Genomic DNA, 19300 nt, shown 5'->3' on the forward strand with positions numbered 1-19300 from the left:
TTCCAACCATACGATAAGAAAAGAAACAATAAAAGAAATAAAAAGCAAATAAATAAAGCTAATAATATCACAATAAAAACTAAACTAGGGTTGACTCTCTTGGATATCCCCAGCAGAGTCGCCACTTTCTGTAGCGGTAAAAATGTGACTTGACGCGTTTTCACGCATTCGAAGTACAACAGAGTCGCCACCGAACTTTATTTATTCCTAAAAGGAAAGGGAAAATATCGATAAAACCCACGAATTAAAAAAAAAGAACGGATAAGATGGTCATCGCAACCAAATTAGGGTTCGGGAGTCGGTTAAGCAAGGGGAAGGTATTAGCACCCCTCACTTCCATCGTACTCGATGGGACCCATTTAGTTAATCTTGTGATCAATTGTTAGCTTATTATCTATTTGCGTTATTTATTAGGTTGGAAAGAAGGAAGAAACAAAATAAGATTTTTTTATTATTGTGCTCGCCAAGACGTTTGTATCTTGTGCCTACGTATTCCCTAATGCAATGGGAAAGTCAGAGCAATCGTAGTTCGGGATAAAACTACGAAATGTTTTGTTGATTGATTTTAGCGAGAGGTACTCGATCGCTTTCAAATGGAAATACTACGCGCACATGGATATGATATCACTACAAGAATGGATAACTAAATCAAGATAAGACATGATTTTGGCCATCATCGCATTCGAGTGGAAGATGTTAGATCTTCACATGTGGAAGTATGTTCGTATTGAAATTGAATAAGTGTCTTGTTTTATGAAAAAAAGTGTTTTAGAATGTAAAAGGGTATGAATGAATTGAAAGTTTGTTTGTTAAGAGAAATCAAACATTTAAACAAAAGCTTAACGGCCATCGCTCAAATGTTTGAAAGAGAAAATTGTACAAGTACGTACAACCTCCTCGTAGGTGATGAAGATGATTTGATGAGTTGAAAGACATTTAATTGGATCCAAGTATTTAAACAAAAGCTTAACGGCCATCGCTTAAGATACTTGAAAGAGTGTTTGTTAAATTGATTTTTATAAAGTCTTTAATGGAGTTTAAACATCCAAACAAAGGCTTAACGGCCATCGCCTAAATGTTTAAAGAACAAATTGTACAAGTACGTACAAACTCTTCTTTCCATTATAGATAAAATGATTTGATTAAATGAAAGTGTTTTTTTTTTGTAAAGAAAATGGTGAATTAAATCGAGTTTTATGGAGCGTTTAATGGAATCCAAGTATTCGAATAAAAGCTTAACGGCCATCACCCAAATACTTTTAGGACAAATCGTACAAGTACGTACGAACCCTCCTTGATTCATCCATTAAAACTCAAAACTCGACTCGATTAAGAAAAAGCTATTTTTGTATCATTTTTTAAAGTATTTGAAAAGAAATTCTAAACATACATATAAAGTGAAGATATTTTTGGTATTTTCTATGAAAATAATAACTTTTAATTAAAAGGGAACTTTAAATCTAAAACAAAAATTTTGGTATATAAATAATATTTGAAAAGAAATTCTAAACATACATCTAAATGAGATACTCTTTGTTCTTTAGATAAATTAAATAAATAATATAAACATTTTTAAGGATTTTATAGAAAAATAAATCTAATTTTAATTAAAGAAAAGAATGACTTATCATTTTAAAAAAAGAATTTGGTATATAAAAAAAATAAAGAATAAAATTGGTAAAAAAAAAAGAAGCACATTGGGCCATGGGGTGTTGTATTCGAAACAGGGGGGTGAGGCCCAATGACAGAAGAAACAAAACAACAAAACATAAAAAATGGAAGGACCTTGGGCCGAGCCGGTTCAAAACCAGATCCAAACCCCTTTTATTTTAGAAAGGAAACGGGTTCAGAGAACCCTAAATCCACCGGCTATCACCCTCTGATCTTCTTCTCTCTCGCGGCCGTTTTCACGAAGAAAATATAAAACACAAACTCCCCACTCTGTCTTCATCTCGATTCGACTCTCTCGATTTCTCTCTCAGTTTATGCTCGCACGAAGTCATGGAAGAAACTCAAACTCTCTCGATTTTGTTATGGGCAGTAGATACAAATCACAAAACGTTAGAAGAAAATAAGCTATGTAAAATGCATAAAGAAAACAACACTCGAACCCAGGTATGATTCTCCGCGTCTTTCTTCTTCTGACTCGTTCTGTGCGTGATTTAGTGGTGATTTTTACTGCGGTGGATCTCTGTGTTTTGCTTCTGCGTTTATGTTGAGTTGATGTGTGAATAAGGATGAGTTTTCGGTTTTGATGGAGTGGTATATTGAGGTGAAGTTGGTGTAAAGGTGAGTATGGAGTTATGTGAGTTGAAAGTTTGTAAGGTATGTTGCGGATTGAGTGAGTGAGGGGGTGATGATTCGTGAGGTTTTTTGTGTTATAGTTCTGTTGAGTGTAAGGATTATAGAGTGTATTGAGCAGAGTTCTTTGAGAGGTGGATTGAGGGTGAAGGTTTTCTGCTATTTTGCGTGTGTATGGTGTGGATATCGTGAGAGAGTGTTGAGTGTGGTGTGGTTGGATGAATATAGGGAAGTATGTGTGTTGAAGGTCAGGCTATCGTTTAGCAGAGCAAGATGGCAGAGTATTTCTATTAAGTTTTGGTGGCTGCCTCTTCCTCTTGCTGTTGTGATGAGTACATGTTTATATAGGCTGAGATTAGGGTTTTAGATGTAGAATTGGGGGGAAAATGGTATGAAGATTTGAACAATTGAAGTAACTGTTTTTGTTGCTTTTTGATGCAGGGACTTGTCTTGCCATTTTTGTGCAAGTTTTGGACAGTTATGTGCAGCAGCAAGAAGCAGGTTTCTTGGAGTGTTATGGCATGGTGGAGAGGTAGCAGCATGGCATAGCAGGGACACGTGAAGACAAGAAATTTGTATTATTTTGGTCTTTTCCGCTGATGCAAATACACTGATGTAAATGCAAATGCAAATTGATGCAAAAAAACACTTTGGGCTGTAACTTAATAATTTTTGGTACATCTTTGTAAATTGGAGTTTTTTTGGACTGATTTATTGGACGAAAAGAATGAATATCTTAATGAAATAGATTTTAAAATAAATAAATAAATGGTTAATGACAATTGAATTATTTTAATTCTATTTCCATTCAAATTTAAATTAGTATTAATAATTAAAATATGATTTTAATTAATAATTCCAATTCAAAAATGTCTTGAAATAAAAATATAAAACAATGTGAAACAAAAATCAACTAGAGATGCAAAAGTTTTTTTTTTTTCGACTTTAAATAAAAAGTCAATTTTTCGTTAAATATACAAAGACGCGATAGTTAAACGATGAATGTATGCAAAGTATGAATGTGACAAACCAGAGATGAATAAAATATCTGGGTCAAAAATTGGGGTATGACAGATTGTTCAGGAACCACTTTTATCTTTGCACATTATACACAAAGAAAACAGGAAATGGCATTTACTCCTGGTCAAAGGAGATCACATCCTCAGCTTTCCAGTTGTTCAATCCACTGTTGTGAGCAGGGGGTACCCAGCTGTTCCAGTTGCAGTTGTCTTTTTCATCTTCCACAGCATTGATTTCATTAGTGGGAAAATGAGCCGGTGATCCTTCGGGATAAGGGATATACTCTGCTGGATACGAGAGCCCAGGCTGAGATATCTCTGTCGGCTGAGCGAGATGCTCGATAAGGCCGTCCCATGAAGTCGGGATGATGTCTTGAATAGAGACTTGTGCATCTTGGTGAGGAGTGTATGCTGACAGAAAGCAACCCTCGTTATTTGGTATTTCCCTGGCTTTTTCAAGAGCGAAATTGTCATCGTAATGTTCATCCCATCCAGTTGGGACAATGTCCTCCATGGCAATTTGTGAGCTCGGAGGAGCGGAATATTTCACCATATAGTCATATTTGCCGCTGGGTTCTCCTAGCGTGTCCCATACTTCTTTGGGTGGATTTTGATATTGCTCAGTGGCGAGACTTGTGAAACTTTCGTCATTTCCAATTTGATCACCCCATCTAGTCGGGGTAATGTCTTCCATAGCAATATAAGAATTCTGAGGTTCGGCATACTGATAATTATACCCGCCGTTTGGTTCTCCCACAGCATCCCACATTCCCATGGAAATGGGTGGAATTTCATCTGGATATGGCTGAATGATATGGTTCAAGAACACTCCTTCATCTTCAATAGCGTTTACTTCTTGGCTGACGAAGTGTGACATTAATCCTCCAGAACGAGGACTTTGATCATTCTTTTGATCTTCACTATTATAGCCCAGACCTAGTTTGTCAGACTTGTAGGGTATATCGGGAAGCTGTCCCCATACTGTGCAATCACCCTGTTCAATCATGGCTTTGGCATCTTTGAGAGAAGCCATAGTTGTAGTTGGAGTAGCAGGAATATGCTTGGTGGTAGAGACATCTGGAGAGACCACCTCAAATGATTGGTATGGAGTTTCGATGAATTCGTCCTCCAACTCAACATATTTGGAATTGCTTAGGTGACTAACCACATATTCCTCTTCGCCATAGACTGTGACAATCTTTCCTTTTACTGGATATTTTAACTTCTGATGCAGGGTAGAAGTTACAGCGTTTGCCCCATGTATCCAAGGGCGTCCAAGTAAACAGGAGTAGGCTGGGTGAATTTCCATTACGTAAAAGATAGAATCAAAGATTTGAGAACCCACTCTGATTGGGAGATTCACTTTTCCGTATACCGTTCTGGTTGACCCGTCAAAGGCTCTTACCACAACATCGCTTGGTTGTAACACAATTCCTTCGAAGTCAAGTTTTTCTAGTACTGTTTTCGGTAACACGTTCAGACAAGAACCGTTATCTACTAGCACATGAGATAGAGTGGTGCCATTACATTCAATGGAGATATGTAAGGCTTTGTTGTGATTTTTCCCAGCAGGGGTTAGATCCATATCAGAGAAACCGAGACCATTGCTCACGGTTAGATTGGCAACACAATTCTCAAATTGGTCGACTGAGATCTCTTGAGGCACATGCGCAGCTTTGAGGAACTTCATCAGAGCTTTGGCATGAGCTTCTGAATATTTTAGCAGAGATAGCATTGAGATTTTTGAAGCAGTGTGCCCCAGTTGCTCAATAATATTGTAATCACGCTTGCAGATGATTTTCAATATTTCCTCCATTTCTTGCTTTGATGGATCCTCAGCAGTGATCTCCACCGGGGTTTGAATTTGTTCAACTTGTGGCTCTTTGCCTCGAGCGTTGACATTTTGATTAGGAACTGGGACTCGGACTAGACCAGCAGCAACATTTGGAGAAATTTCTGGTGAAAAGATTCTTCCACTTCTCGTGATCTTGCTGGTACCCACAATATTACCCACAGTTGGAGTAGTTAACTTTGCGGTCTCTTCAGTCGAGGTACTTTGCTTAACTCCATGAACGTAAACATTAGCGTCATATCCCCATGGGACAGCTTTGTCTGAGGAGTATGGAAATGGAGTTGGACTAGCAATGACTACTGATGCCACTTTGAGTGTAGCAGAAATTTTGAATGGAGTCTTGGCAGAGATTTTGAATGGTAAACTGGAGATCACTGAGACATCCTCTATTCTTATCCCGTTTGCAAAGACTTCGCACAGCACGTCCATAGAAGGGAGCCTCTCAAACATAATGATACGGCGATCCATCCACTTTTGAATTCCCATCCTCAGATTTTCACAACCATTGGGCAGGCATGAGCAATAAAAGCAGTCGGGGTCACACCCTGGGAAGTAACCAGCTCGGATTAGCTTTCCTTTGACTTCGCAGAGTGGAGTTGATAATTCGTTCACATCATAGATGTAAACAGTGTCCAGGATAGCGTTGACAGTTTTGTCATGCTTTGGCATAGGTGCTGTGATGACATTTGGAGTTTCTGGAGGATCGAACTCAATTTCACCAGCATCTATCATATCTTGTATTTTATTTTTCAGGGCCCAGCAGTGATCTGCGTCATGTCCTGGACAGTTTGAGTGATAGGCACATGTCGCATCAGGGCGATAATTCATAGAGGAAGTGTTGACATTCTTTGGAGGACCTCTTAAGGTGATCAGATCTGCTTTTAGCAAGTGCTGCAATGCCTGAGAAATTGGCATGTTGATTTTGGTGAAATTTCTTCTTGGTGCATCTGGTCGATGCGTATATTTTGGCTGTTGATCTTTTTGAGGTGCAGATGCGGAGATCAGAACTGCCCCTACAGATTGATGCTGCTCACTTTTGCGACTTTTTTGAATTTGAGTTGCATTGACCTCATTTCTCCCACTGATGGGCCTTTTTGTAGTACCAGAGGTGGAAAGATGACGTTTTTGAAGAGTTTGATAACTACAAGTCTAGGCACACCGAACCTAGGAAAGATGACGTTTTTGAAGAGTTTGATAACTACTCGTGTATCATTTGTAGGAGAAGCGATAGCTTCTATCCATTTTGAAACGTAATCGACGGCTACGAGTATATATTGATTTCCAAACGATGACGGAAACGGACCCATAAAGTCTATTCCCTAAACGTCAAATATTTCTACTTCCAGAATGCCCTTTTGAGGCATTTCATCGCGTCTCGAAATGTTTCCGGTTCGTTGGCATCTATCACAGTTTAGTACAGCAAAATAAACATCTTTCCACAGGTTGGGCCAGAAGAGTCCAGATTGGAGGATTTTGGCGCAGGTTCTAGATGTGCTATGGTGTCCTCCACACGGTGCAGAATGGCAGTGTGTTATTATACTTCCTATTTCTTCCTCGGGTACACAACGTCTAAAGATTCCATCGGGGCCTCTTTTGAACAGGAGTGGATCGTCCCAATAGTAATGTTTTAGGTCATGGAAGAATTTCTTCTTCTGTTGGTAACTTAGATCAGGAGGAAGCACACCAGCAGCTAGGTAGTTTACGAAATCTGCATACCAAGGTGTGTCAGAGCGGGCTAAAGCTATTTCTGCTAATTTGTTGGTTTCAGCGTTTGGATGGTATGGTTCGAATTCATTGGCTTCTAACTGAGCGATGAGTCTTTCATAAGGGAAATCATCGTCAATTGGTACTTGTTCGGGTTTCAGATTTTCCAATCGAGAGAGGTGATCTGCTACGACATTTTCAGTTCCCTTTTTATCTTTAATTTCCAAGTCGAACTCTTGTAATAATAGGATCCATCTCAACAATCTCGGTTTGGCGTCTTTCTTGGTTAGGAGGTACCTAATGGCAGCGTGGTCAGTGTATATGATTATTTTGGCTCCTACCAGGTAAGAACGGAACTTGTCTAATGCGAATACGACAGCTAATAATTCTTTTTCTGTCGTGGCATAATTCATTTGAGCTTCGTCTAGGGTTCTACTCGCATAGTATATGACATGTAGTTTCTTATCTTTTCTTTGCCCTAGAACGGCTCCTACAGCATAATCACTTGCGTCACACATTATTTCGAAAGGCTCATTCCAGTCGGGAGGTTGCATAATTGGCGCAGAGATTAATGCTCGTTTAAGCGTATGAAATGCTTCAGTGCATTTATCGGTAAAAATAAATTCGGTGTCTTTCATTAGTAATTCAGTTAAGGGTTTGGTTATTTTAGAGAAATCCTTAATGAAGCATCGGTAAAAACCAGCGTGTCCTAGAAAACTTCTTATTTCTCTAACAGTTTTGGGAGGTTGAAGGTTTTCGATAATTTCGATTTTTGCTTTATCTACTTCAATCCCTCTATCAGATACAATGTGTCCAAGTACAATTCCTTGTCGAACCATGAAATGGCACTTTTCCCAATTAAGGACTAGGTTTACGCTTACGCATCGTTTAAGTACCAATTCAAGGTTCTCTAAACATGTTTCAAAACTTCCTCCACAGACAGAGAAGTCGTCCATAAAGACCTCCATTATTCCATCTAGGAAGTCGGCAAATATTGCCATCATGCATCTTTGGAAGGTCGCGGGTGCATTGCAAAGCCCAAAGGGCATTCGTCTATAAGCGAATGTACCATAAGGACAGGTAAATGTGGTCTTCTCTTGGTCGTCAGGGTGGATAGGAATTTGGAAAAATCCGGAGTATCCATCCAGATAACAGAAATGTGAGTGTTTAGCTAGGCGTTCGAGCATTTGATCTATGAAAGGTAAAGGGAAATGGTCTTTTCGGGTAGCTTTGTTTAGCTTCCTATAGTCAATGCACATTCTCCATCCAGTTTGGGTACATTGCGCTACAGATTCGCCTTTTGTGTTAGTGATTACAGTAACTCCTCCTTACTTTGGTACGACATGAACGGGGCTAACCCATTTACTATCGGATATAGGGTATATTATTCCGGCTTCTAACAGTTTTTGGATTTCCTTTTTAACCACATCGCTCATAATAGGATTTATACGTGTGGACCTCCGATTTTTTAATACCGGGCCATACCTCTGATCTGTAGAGATACGTGAACTGACTCTTTTTTGTCGCTTAATGCTTTCGCATTTTTTGAAAATATCACAGAGTCGCCACCGACCTTTTATTTTATCCAATTAAGGAAAGGTTTATAAAAGAAACAGAAAAAAGACCTTTAAGAAATTCTGGGTAAGGGGGTAGGTTATACAAAGGGAAGGTGTTAGCACCCTTTGTATCCATGGTTATCCATGGGCTCTTAAGTTTGCTTAGCTCACTTGTTTTTCGATCACTTTTCAATTGCTCTGAAATTGCTCATATGTGGTTTCAAATACCTTTGTAATTTGAATTTTGTAATGATCCGTGTGTGGATGTATACAAAATGCTTGTTTATCTTTCGAAAGATGTTTTGAAAAGAACGTTAACTTTGTAATAATCCGTGTTTGGATGTATACAAAGTATTGTCTTTTTTGAAAGTTTTGAAAAATCAACAGTGTATGAGAATTTTGTTTGTTTTGATTTGAGCAAGCAAACTAGGAGGTCTACCCTGAGTTGTAAGGTCTTTATCCTATTTCCTTTAAAAATCTATCCTTTCACCGGATATAAAAGCAAGGTTCGATTTTGTACTCGAAATAGTAGAATTTTGACTTTGATTTTGAAAGGAATGAGAAGGGATTACCTCAAGAGGTGCAAGTGTGATTGTGATTGGATTCAGATATTTATCTTTGAAGTTAGTGATCTAACGGTTCAATTTTATCTTTGACATACACGCAGTTTATATTTGCTGGAAATTAAAGTGCGGAAATGTAAAGTGCGGAAAGTAAATCTACGCTATTACATCGATTGTGCGGGAAATGTAAACTAGCCTATTTACATGAATTTGACATCCTATACATTTATCTAGGAATTTTAAATTGCAAGAAAAGTAAAAGGCATGTTTTTTTGGATTTTTTATGATTGGTTTTAATTATAATTAATGCATGATTAATTAAATTAAAATGAAGAAAAGAGATGAAAATAGATTTAAACCTAGAAATTAAGTTTAAAATATGTACAAAATATTTGTTAATTAATTTTAAAACAAAACTAATTTTTTTGGAATTTTTGAAATTTGATTTGAAATTGATTTAAGTTAATTAAAACATAATTATGCAAATAATTATACAGATAATTAAAACTTAAAGATAAAATTATTCAAAATATGTACAAAATTAGTTTATAATATATAAACAATATTTAACACAAAGAACAATTTTTTTTATGATTTTTTGATTGGTTAGAATAATTAAAAAGCAAATATATAAATATATACTAATTAATTATACAAAATATTGAAATTTTGAAGAAAAATAAAATATTTTTATTTCAGAAAATAATATATTATTTTAGAAGTCTAAAAATATTTTTTGTGTATTTTTTGGATTTTTGAAACTATTTTTAATTAATTTTGCAAAGAAATTAAAATAAAATAGAAAAATAAAATAGAAAATAAAAGGATACTGATCCTGTGTGGTAATTTGTGAGGGAGCATGGTGTGGTGAGAGATCTGGCACGTTGGATCTGATTGGAAGTGAATCAGAGGGCTCAGATTTTGAGGAGCATGACAAAAGCATAGACAGCGCAACACAGGATCCAAGAATTTGAATAAAAGCTGGCGCGCGCATTCTGGCCAACCAGAGCCTGCCACGCCTTCATCTTCTTCCTCTCTCCGTTGCTATAGGCTCTGCAACCGTAGGTAAAGCCTTTAGTGACGGTTTTCGTCCGTAGCTACAAGACCTGCACATGTCAAAATTTCATACAAGCAATATAAATTACTTAGGAGACCATGGTTAAGCTTAAAATCGTCCCCTGAGTTCAAATATGTCATTGGTTTCTCCTAATTTTGCCTAAATCAGAGGATCCCAAATTTTAGCTTAAGAACCCTAAAATGGTATCTTCGTGTGTAAGCATCTAAAACTCAATTAAAGCTCCAGAAATGATCTACACACCACACCAAGTGCAAATATATGTCTACATCGTGTTAGATATGCTTAGGTTATGAGACACGAGTCAGTTTTAGTTTGGATGAATCGAGACCTGTAGCGTTCGATTCAAGGAGTTTCAGAGCTTGCAAATGACCTGGATATGTTCAGTGAAGCTCAAGGAACGTGTTTGAGTGTTTAGTTTGAATGGAAAGTGACTTAAATTTGGAATTCGAATTTCAAAATTCTTTGAATATTTTGAGAGATTACAAGTGTGTTACAAGCAAGAGTTTTTGCTCTCTATCTCTGTCTCTTTTCTTACTGAAGTGCTATAGCCTATTTATAAGCATTAGAGTGCTTAGAAACTAAGCCAAAAGCATTGATGAGTTTTTTGGAATCTTGACTTTTTCAACATTGGTAGCTTTGTCTTTAAGCCACCATGGCTTGATTTTCTTCTTCTCCTCTGCTGTACTTTGCTTTGGGACAGAGTTGAATGAGTCTTGCTTGGAATACAAGCTATTCTTTATCCATTTCATTTTCTTTTTAATTTTAATCTTAAAATAAGATAAAATTATGCCAAAAATGGATAAAAAATGGTGTGGGCTTAGTCTTGGTCGTGGGAGGCCCATATCATCATGGAAATGATGTTTGAATGCTGAAAACTTGGCCCCATTTGGAAAAAATGCAATTTTGAACAATGTTGGTTTCATGCATTTTCCAAAATTTAGCCAACTTTAACAAGGTGTAAATCCCTCAATTTTTGTCATATGAAGGAGATCTTGCACTTTTTGGAAACCTCAAAGAGTCCTCTAACCAATGCCTTTGGTCTCATGTCAAAATGATTTTTGAAGCTCCTTGTGTGTCCTTTTGAAAAAAGTGTCTTTTTGTTGACTTTGAAAATGACCTGTAATGTCTTTGATCATATTTTTCAAATGGTGAATCCAATGACCATGGGATCAATGGCATTTGAAAGATAATTGAATTTCCTTCAAAACAAGCTTTGGTTTGAATTTTTTGGATGAAGGATGAGAGAGTTATGATCAGTCAAAGTTGAGTTGACTTTTCAGGCAAAAACCCTAATTTTGAATCTTAGGGTTTTGTTGATTTTTGATCTTTCCTTGATGAATTATGATCATCCAATGATCAAATGATGAATCCTTTGACAAAATATGGACTTTGACAAAAAATTTCATTTTTGACTGTCTGTTGACCTTTTTGGTCAAACGGGTCGTCTGTTGACTGTTTGAGCTGCTGACGGTGCGTCTGAGTGAATTGAAGTTTGAAAATTTGTATGATGGTACTTTGAGATATATGGATGTGTATGAAATCCATTTGAGCTCTCAAAAACTTGTTGCTCCTGTAAAAACAAGAAAAACCCTGATTAGGGACTGTTTGTGTAGGAGATAGTTAAGCGTACCTGATTTTTGTGCAGTGTTGAGTCTCTGCTAATCGCTTGATATTCAGAAGACTTCTAGAACAAAAATCTTGGAATTTTGAATTGTGAAAGATTGATTTGATTGATGGTACAAAACACTGAGAATTGTACTGCCAGCAGTTTGGCTGTCGACTGACTGTTCAGGTATTGATGTAGCAGTTAGAGTGAAAAATCAACAGTCAAAGTTAATTTTCTTTTTTGTTGTTTTTGTTTTATGTTTTATGAGAAAGATGAAAGTTTATTTACATGACTTGTTAAAAACACAGACATAATAAATAACTAATATTTACGGTATGCGGGCAAAATTACCGATAATAACCCTGAAAATCATTTAATGCACAGAAATAGGAATATTTGACTGGCAGAAAACACACAAAATATTATCTTAGTAATTAAGCAATATTATGACAAATAGTACAACATTTAATACTGACAGTACAAATATTACATACTATATTGAACAGTACGACGAATAAACGGTACATTTAAGAAATAAGAAATACGGCAAATTTTAAGAATGACGATTAATGACCCATGCTATGAACAATAACATGTAGATGATTGGGAGCATAACCATTGCAGGTCCACACTCCTCAGGACTATGCAGGCAGAAGAAAGTCATGATCACCGTAGCAATGGTGATGACTGCAAGAGACAGTGTCTCTATCCATTTTGCCATTCTTGTTAGGGAAGAAGAGAAGATGGATTATGAAGTGGAATTTTGAGAAAGGAATTAGAATTTGATGTGAGATTTTATGGAAGAATGAGAGGTATTTATTGAATGGAAAGAAGGATAGAGACGTTGGGGAATAGTGTGATTCCGTACAAAAGGAAAATTTGAGTGGAAGTAAGATTTGAAAGAAAGTGGAGATAGTGTTGGGAAAAGAGAGATTTGATTTTTGAAAAAGAGATTTGAAAAGATTTTTGAAAATAATGGAATATAGTACAAAAATTAGTGGGAAACAAAAGATAATAATAATCTACTTGTTACCAGTACAGTCTGAGTTTCCTGATTCTGCGCCTGCAAAAAGATTTAACTCTGCACCAATTGTGTCAGTACTATTTATCTGTAAATAAATAAATAGCATGTGTGAAGTAATAAACAGTATTTGGCGTTTGCGTAAGAATAAATTCAACTGCAAGCCAAATTACTGTATAAGAAAAATTCTAAAAACTAAGTATTTCATATGTCAGGATATTTGTTGAAATAAAAATCCATGATGATATGAGACCCTTAATTTTCAGATTGGAGTTTCCTTGAAAAATATGTGGGCAAATTTTGGGGTATAACAATACGCCTTTGATGTTCTCTAGAGGTTTTACAATCGTCTTCGAGCATAATGCGGTGCATACAGAGGGAAGGACTTATTCCTTTCAAATCTGATATGTTATATCCTAAAGCGGTTGGGTATTTTCTCAGGACAGTAAGTAATTTTACAGTCTCGGTTTGTCCTAAGTCAGCGTTAACTATAACCGGTCGGTTACGTTCTTCGTCTAGGAATTCGTATCTAAGATCGGTAGGCAGTGTTTTCAGTTCTATAGCAGGTTTCTTCGGTCCAGGTATAGGATCAGGAGTTAAGGCTAGACATTCGCTCAGATGGTCATCTTGATATTCCCCACGCCAGTTGTCATCTTCAAAGATTGGCGGTATAGGAATTTTTAGGATCTCGGTTTCCTTATTTGGTTCGGATTTTATTTCATTAACACACTCGTCGATTATGTCGGCAGAGCAGCATGTGTCAATTATAGAGGGTGCTTTTAGGAATTGGGAGAGTATAAATTCTATTTTCTCTTCTCCTACTTCGAAAGTAAGCTTTCCTCGCTTGACGTCTATGATTGCACCAGCGGTTGCTAAGAAGGGTCTTCCTAATATGATCGGGATGTTAGAATCTTCTTGGATATCCATAATGATGAAATCAGTTGGGATGTTGAATTGACCTACACGAACAGGGATATTTTCTAACATTCCTACAGGGTATTTGACTGAACGGTCAGCTAATTGAAGAGACATTCTCGTTGCTTTAAGCTCACCCAGATTTAGTTTCTTACAGGTTGAAAGAGGCATCAAACTAACACTGGCTCCTAAATCGCACAGGGCTTTCTCTATGATGGTTTTTCCTATTACGCAGGGTATAGAGAAACTACCAGGATCTTTCAGTTTTGGAGGCATGTTATTTTGGATGATAGCGCTACATTCAGCGGTAAGCGTTACAGTTTCGTTATCCTCGAGTTTCTTTTTGTTTGACAGGATTTCTTTTAGGAATTTAGCGTATGAAGGCATTTCAGTTATGGCTTCTGTGAACGGTATGGTTATGTTTAATTGTTTCAGAAGTTCTACAAATCTTTTAAATTGCGCTTCGGTTTTTGATTTAGCTAATCTCTGAGGGTAAGGAATTGGTGGCTTATAAGGTGGTGGTGGAACGTAAGGTTTCTCTTTTTCAGGTTCCACTTCGTTGTTGCCCTTTTTGGCCTTAGCGGTTTGATCATCGGTTGATGTCTTTTGGGTTTCCTTTAGCTCTTGTTGTGACATGGGTGCGTTTTGAGTTCTAGGATCAATGGGTCCATCGTAATTTGTTCCACTTCGTAGTGTTATCGCGTTCGCATGTCCTTTAGGATTAGGTTGTGGTTGAGCAGGAAACGTGCCAGCAGGGGCGGCAGTAGGTGCTTGTTGTTGAGCTACTTGTGAGATTTGAGTTTCTAACATTTTGTTATGCGTAGCTAAGGCATCTACTTTGTTCGATAGTTGTTTTAGTTGCTCGCTATTGTGGTTGTTTTGATTTAGGAAGTCCTTATTGGTTTGTTGTTGGGAAGCTATAAAGTTCTCCATCATGATTTCTAGGTTTGACTTCCTAGGGGTGTTTTGAGCAGCTACAGGCGCTTTTTGGTAGCCAGGTGGCACAGCAGGTGCTTGTCCAGGCGCGTACAATGCGTTGTTGTTTTTATAAGAAAAGTTCGGGTGGTTTTTCCATCCAGGGTTGTACGTGTTAGAATAAGGGTTTCCTTGAGCATAGTTTACTTGATCAGATGGGACTCCAGTCAAGAGTTGACATTCGGCAACTGCGTGTCCAGTCAATCTACAAATCTCGCAGTTAGGTGTTACAGCAGCAGCGGTGGCTGAAGGAGTGATGGTTAAGTTCTCGATCTTTTGAGTTAAAGCGTCTACTTTAGCGTTAACGCGGTCTATACCACTTATTTCGTACATTCCTCCTTTGGTTTAGGCTTTCTCTAGAGCGGCTCGTTCTCCACCCCATTGGTAATGGTTTTGTGCCATGTTCTCTATGAGGTTATATGCTTCATCATGAGGTTTGTCCATTAATGCTCCGCCAGCAGCGGCATCTATAGTCATTTTAGTGTTATATAAGAGACCACCATAGAAAGTATGGATGATCAGCCGAGTTTCGAGTCCATGATGAGGGCATAGTCTAAGCATGTCCTTGTAACATTCCCAAGCTTCGAAGAGTGATTCACTACAAGAATTTTGTCTATTTGCGACACTTGAGTTGCGACCCTTACCTAAAAACTGTCCCTGTTCCACATTTGAGACAGTTTCTACGACGGTCAAAGACAAGTGTCGTAGCTTTTTAAATAAAAAAGAACATATCATTTGCAAATGAGGTCCACGACGGTTGCTGAACCGACCTCTCATCTTTGTTGGGACGGTTATACAACAGCCGCATCTTTCCCCCTTAAAATTTCGCTACCCGCATTTGCCAATATTTTGTTTTCCATTTCCCTCTTTGTATTTCAAACTACTAGCACTTTCCAAACCCTATTTTCATCATAATTTCAAATTCACGTTCCTCCAACTCATATCTCAGAATTCTATTGTCTCATAAAACTACATATCTATAATCTATATTTTCAAAGAACCATGAAGATTAGGTCATAATCAGTTTCAACAAAGATTAGGTCACATCCTCATTCATTCATCTTCAACAAATACTAGGTCACATTTTTGTTCGATTAGCTTCAATTAGGTCTCAATTTCATTCCGGGTTGATCTCATCTTACAATCAAGTTTGATTTCAATCAGCTCCTCATGATGATATCCAACTTAAGAAAGGGAAGAACACAAGAAATTTCTATTTCTCTACACTTAAGATGAGGATGCGGCAGGTAACTAATGAATCAAATTCTTCATTATTATTTTTTACCAACAAATCTTAGTTATCTTGTTGAGTTAAACATGTGTGTTCCATATCTGAATATGTTTTTTCCATCGACTGAGTTATAAAGCTTTATGTTCCAAATATATATGTGTGGCTATGTATGTTCTACTACTTCTTCCACCTTATCTCTAATTCATTTAATCATGAGTCGTTTGTGTTTTTCCTATGCAATATTAGTACGACATTGTATGCACTCGCCATAAATTGAAGAAAAATGAAGTTTTGGTTTCTTGCATTAGATTCTATACATAGGAGGTGCTAAAATGACTAAATTCCCTTCTTTTTGGTAGGGTTTTGGCTACTAAGCAACTGGGTTATTTTATTGGAGAGAGAAAACATGAAAAGTATAAAAATCCTAGAGATTCCTCTGATATTCGGGTTGAGGATCTTATTAGCAAGATGACTCTTATGGAGAAAATTGGTCAAATGTTACAGGTAATAATAATGAATTTTTTGTTTACTTCATTTTCTAAGGTATTATATTGATTCAATTAGGTACTAATGGAAAATACTTGTCTTTTGGTTAGGGAGTGTTGTCAGTGAGGGATTAAGTATTTCAATTCCATATATTTTTGCGGAAAACTAGAGTTATATGTTAAATGAATATTAGAAGCATACTTTATCAACCAGGCTTGGAATTCCAAGTTTTTATGTGATTGATTCTAGTCATGTCCATAACTTTGTTTACAAAGAAACTGATTTTCCTCACAATATTGGCCATGGAGATACCATGTAAATGTATGAATGTTTCTTTGTTGGTAATGTTTGTTTGGAGCTAAATGTGATTCATGTTGTGATGTTATGGTTATTATTTTGTGTCTTGTTGGTGAATGTTTGTTTGTGTTAGATTAACAATAGCTTCTACCAAATCATACTTTTATCATTGAAGATGGAAAACAAGCTTTGAGGAACACAAATTCCCTTGCATTGTTTTCCCACATTTAGGTGAATCTGAAGCCTGATGAGAAGTGAAAGAAGCATAATTTTTGAAATTAAGTCAAAAGAGTTGGAGCAGAAATTAGTTGAAGTTAGTACCGAGTGTAGTATTGTTTCTGGGCGAGGAGGGCATCCAAATTTGGTATTTACGGTGAGCTGAAAGTATATTTTTGTTTGTTGAACATTGATCTTTGTTTTCCCAAATTATGTGTTTGTTTTCTGTTAAATGCTTGTATAGGCTTCACTGAAACTAGGAGGGACTATTACTTTTGAACATCAGAATCTGCGAAGAATAAATAGGTCACTTACTGCTTCAATGACAACTAGTAGCTTCTCGAATCCTCATGTACCCTTATACTAGTTCATCGAGTTCTTTTCTCCATTTTATAGAAAGATTTCTTTAGCTTATCATTTGTATGGTGTAGACAATCCACGGCACCGAATGCTCCGTGTAAGTTGCTTCAATAGTTGAAAACAGAGTCCACTGTTTAATGGAGGGCCAAGGGTGGATGAAGTGGCTTCAATATGGGTTAACCATGCTGGTGTAAAAGCTAATATCCCTGAGATAAGTTTACTGGTTATCTTACACTAGTATTCTTTATTTGGCTTTTTAATTAGTTTATAACTTACTTTTTAACTTACAATTCTTGTTTTCGCAAAGCAGAATTTTTCTTGACAGAGTAAATTCACTTATGGATTGTTAATGGAAGAGATAATGACACGTGATGAAAGCAATCATATATGTTCCAATGGTCAAAGAGTATTACCTAATAAAGGAATCAGTGAAGATGTACCTCCATGGAATTACTTATTGAAGGCATGTTTTAATCACATTTTTTATAATAGTATTTGAATGTGATAAATGGAGATTGATGTGAAATTATGCTTAATATTCATATGATGAATGGAGATGGATGTGCAATTATGCTTAATATTCATATGAGCTGAATTAATTGTGGTTAGAATATGTGTGCTGATAAATTTCTTTTTCAGCTTTGCTCTACTTCTTAGAAGTTTCTTGATGTCAAACTATTGAAAATATAAATGTGAAATATGATATATAACTCTTGGTTGGCAGTATTTCATTCCCTTTGTTTGAACTCCTTTTGATAATAATACTTTCATGAAGTTTTAGGTTCTTAAACCAAAGTCTTAATCTAACTTATCATTGACTCTTAAGTATGCATCTATGCCTTAATCATATTGCATTATATTTCTATTTGTATTGATTTTTTATTTGTAAATTGTGGTAAGTGGTGAAGGTATATTTTCTCTTATAACATATGTCTATATTCAAGTCTTAATATACACATGTCTATATTTTCTCTTTCATGATGTGACCTACAGTAAAATTGTTCTGTTTTTTTTTTTTCACTAAAAAATATCAAATTTCATTCTAGTATGACTCTCTTTTTACATCATAATTTTCCAACAATTAAATCCTACAAGATTCCATCTTTACATGGAGTGTAAGTATTCCATTTTTGAATCAATTTTTGTGTGGATTGTTTGATCTTTACATGCATTTATTGAATTATTATTTAAACTTTTGATTAATTACACTTTAGTTTTACTAATTTTTGGCATACAACTTGTTTCTAAATCTCCCTTTTTTGTTTGAGAGGCATTAAACAGTATATAAATTTCTTTTTTTATAGGACACTCTTGGGGTATCCAGAATTGTATACTACTAGTTAGAGGTAAGAAGCTTAAAATATGCAATTATTTTGGATCATAATACTTGACACAGTATGACATAACCTTATTCTTTCTTGGAAGATATTCCTTTTCTACAAAGTCGATCAATGATTATGTGATATAGAATACTTTATAATATTGGCATTTGGTGTTCTATTGCCCGTGTTGTTTCTATCGATCTTGTTTTATTTTCGCAATTGTTGTGTTCCTTTGAGTGTGTTTTTTTTACAAAATCTGAGCTTATATTTCAGGTTTATCTACTAATTTCCATGCTGAAGTGGCGAGGAGCCCGAGACAAGCGCATTATGAGTTTGTTATTACCGAATATATATCAGCTTGTAACGCGTATTCAATAGATCTGTGAGGGCTAGTTCTCTGTAACCTGACAAATGAGTCTAAATCTTAAACAAACAAGTCTTAAGAAACATCTTAAATATCCTCTATATCACAACTGTATTGCACCTGCTTGGAGCGCATACTCAATAGATTTGTGAGGGCTAGTTCTCTGTGAGGATATTTGATGTATTCACTAGTTATGTTTGATCTTGAGAAATGTCTTTCTTTAGTTGTTTGAATTATGGAGATCACATATGTTTCAATATATTTTGAATGTACTAATTAACATTTAATAAATGAGTTTTTTTTAAAAAAATTAATATATTTAGCGGGGGTTACAAACCTCCGTAATTTGTTTGAAAATTAAATGTAACATAAATAACGACAGTTTACAACCGTCGCAATCAGAATTGAAAAAAGAAGTCAAACTTAAATCCCCG

General features: G+C 36.2%; 1 protein-coding gene and 2 long non-coding RNA genes across 12 annotated transcripts; all 3 read left to right on the forward strand.

The window, feature by feature from the left end:
• The first annotated feature begins 1857 nt into the window (after positions 1 to 1857).
• LOC131656107 (uncharacterized) lies at positions 1858 to 3013 on the forward strand. The gene is made up of 2 exons (XR_009299993.1): positions 1858 to 2115; positions 2743 to 3013. It is a non-coding gene; the product is annotated as an uncharacterized LOC131656107 (long non-coding RNA).
• A 12216-nt stretch (positions 3014 to 15229) lies between these two features.
• LOC131661904 (protein TOC75, chloroplastic-like) lies at positions 15230 to 17641 on the forward strand. Of its 10 annotated transcripts, none has more exons than XR_009301304.1 (5): positions 15231 to 15837; positions 16181 to 16325; positions 16780 to 16977; positions 17065 to 17152; positions 17252 to 17641. XR_009301304.1 is itself a non-coding variant. In XM_058931563.1 (3 exons), the coding sequence occupies exons 1-3, from the start codon at positions 16852 to 16854 to the stop codon at positions 17279 to 17281; spliced, it is 264 nt and encodes an 87-aa protein (XP_058787546.1). In that variant the 5' UTR covers positions 16333 to 16851; the 3' UTR covers positions 17282 to 17641. The 10 variants fall into 10 exon arrangements, 1 of the variants encoding a protein (XP_058787546.1); XR_009301303.1 differs by having other exon boundaries at positions 15233 to 15837; positions 17065 to 17126; XR_009301302.1 differs by having other exon boundaries at positions 15230 to 15837; positions 16780 to 17152.
• Positions 17642 to 18482: 841 nt separating this feature from the next.
• LOC131661905 (uncharacterized) lies at positions 18483 to 19099 on the forward strand. The gene is made up of 2 exons (XR_009301307.1): positions 18483 to 18526; positions 18776 to 19099. It is a non-coding gene; the product is annotated as an uncharacterized LOC131661905 (long non-coding RNA).
• The last annotated feature ends 201 nt before the right edge of the window (positions 19100 to 19300 follow it).

Source organism: Vicia villosa, linkage group LG3, assembly GCF_029867415.1.
Source record: "Vicia villosa cultivar HV-30 ecotype Madison, WI linkage group LG3, Vvil1.0, whole genome shotgun sequence".
Lineage (NCBI taxonomy): Eukaryota > Viridiplantae > Streptophyta > Magnoliopsida > Fabales > Fabaceae > Vicia > Vicia villosa.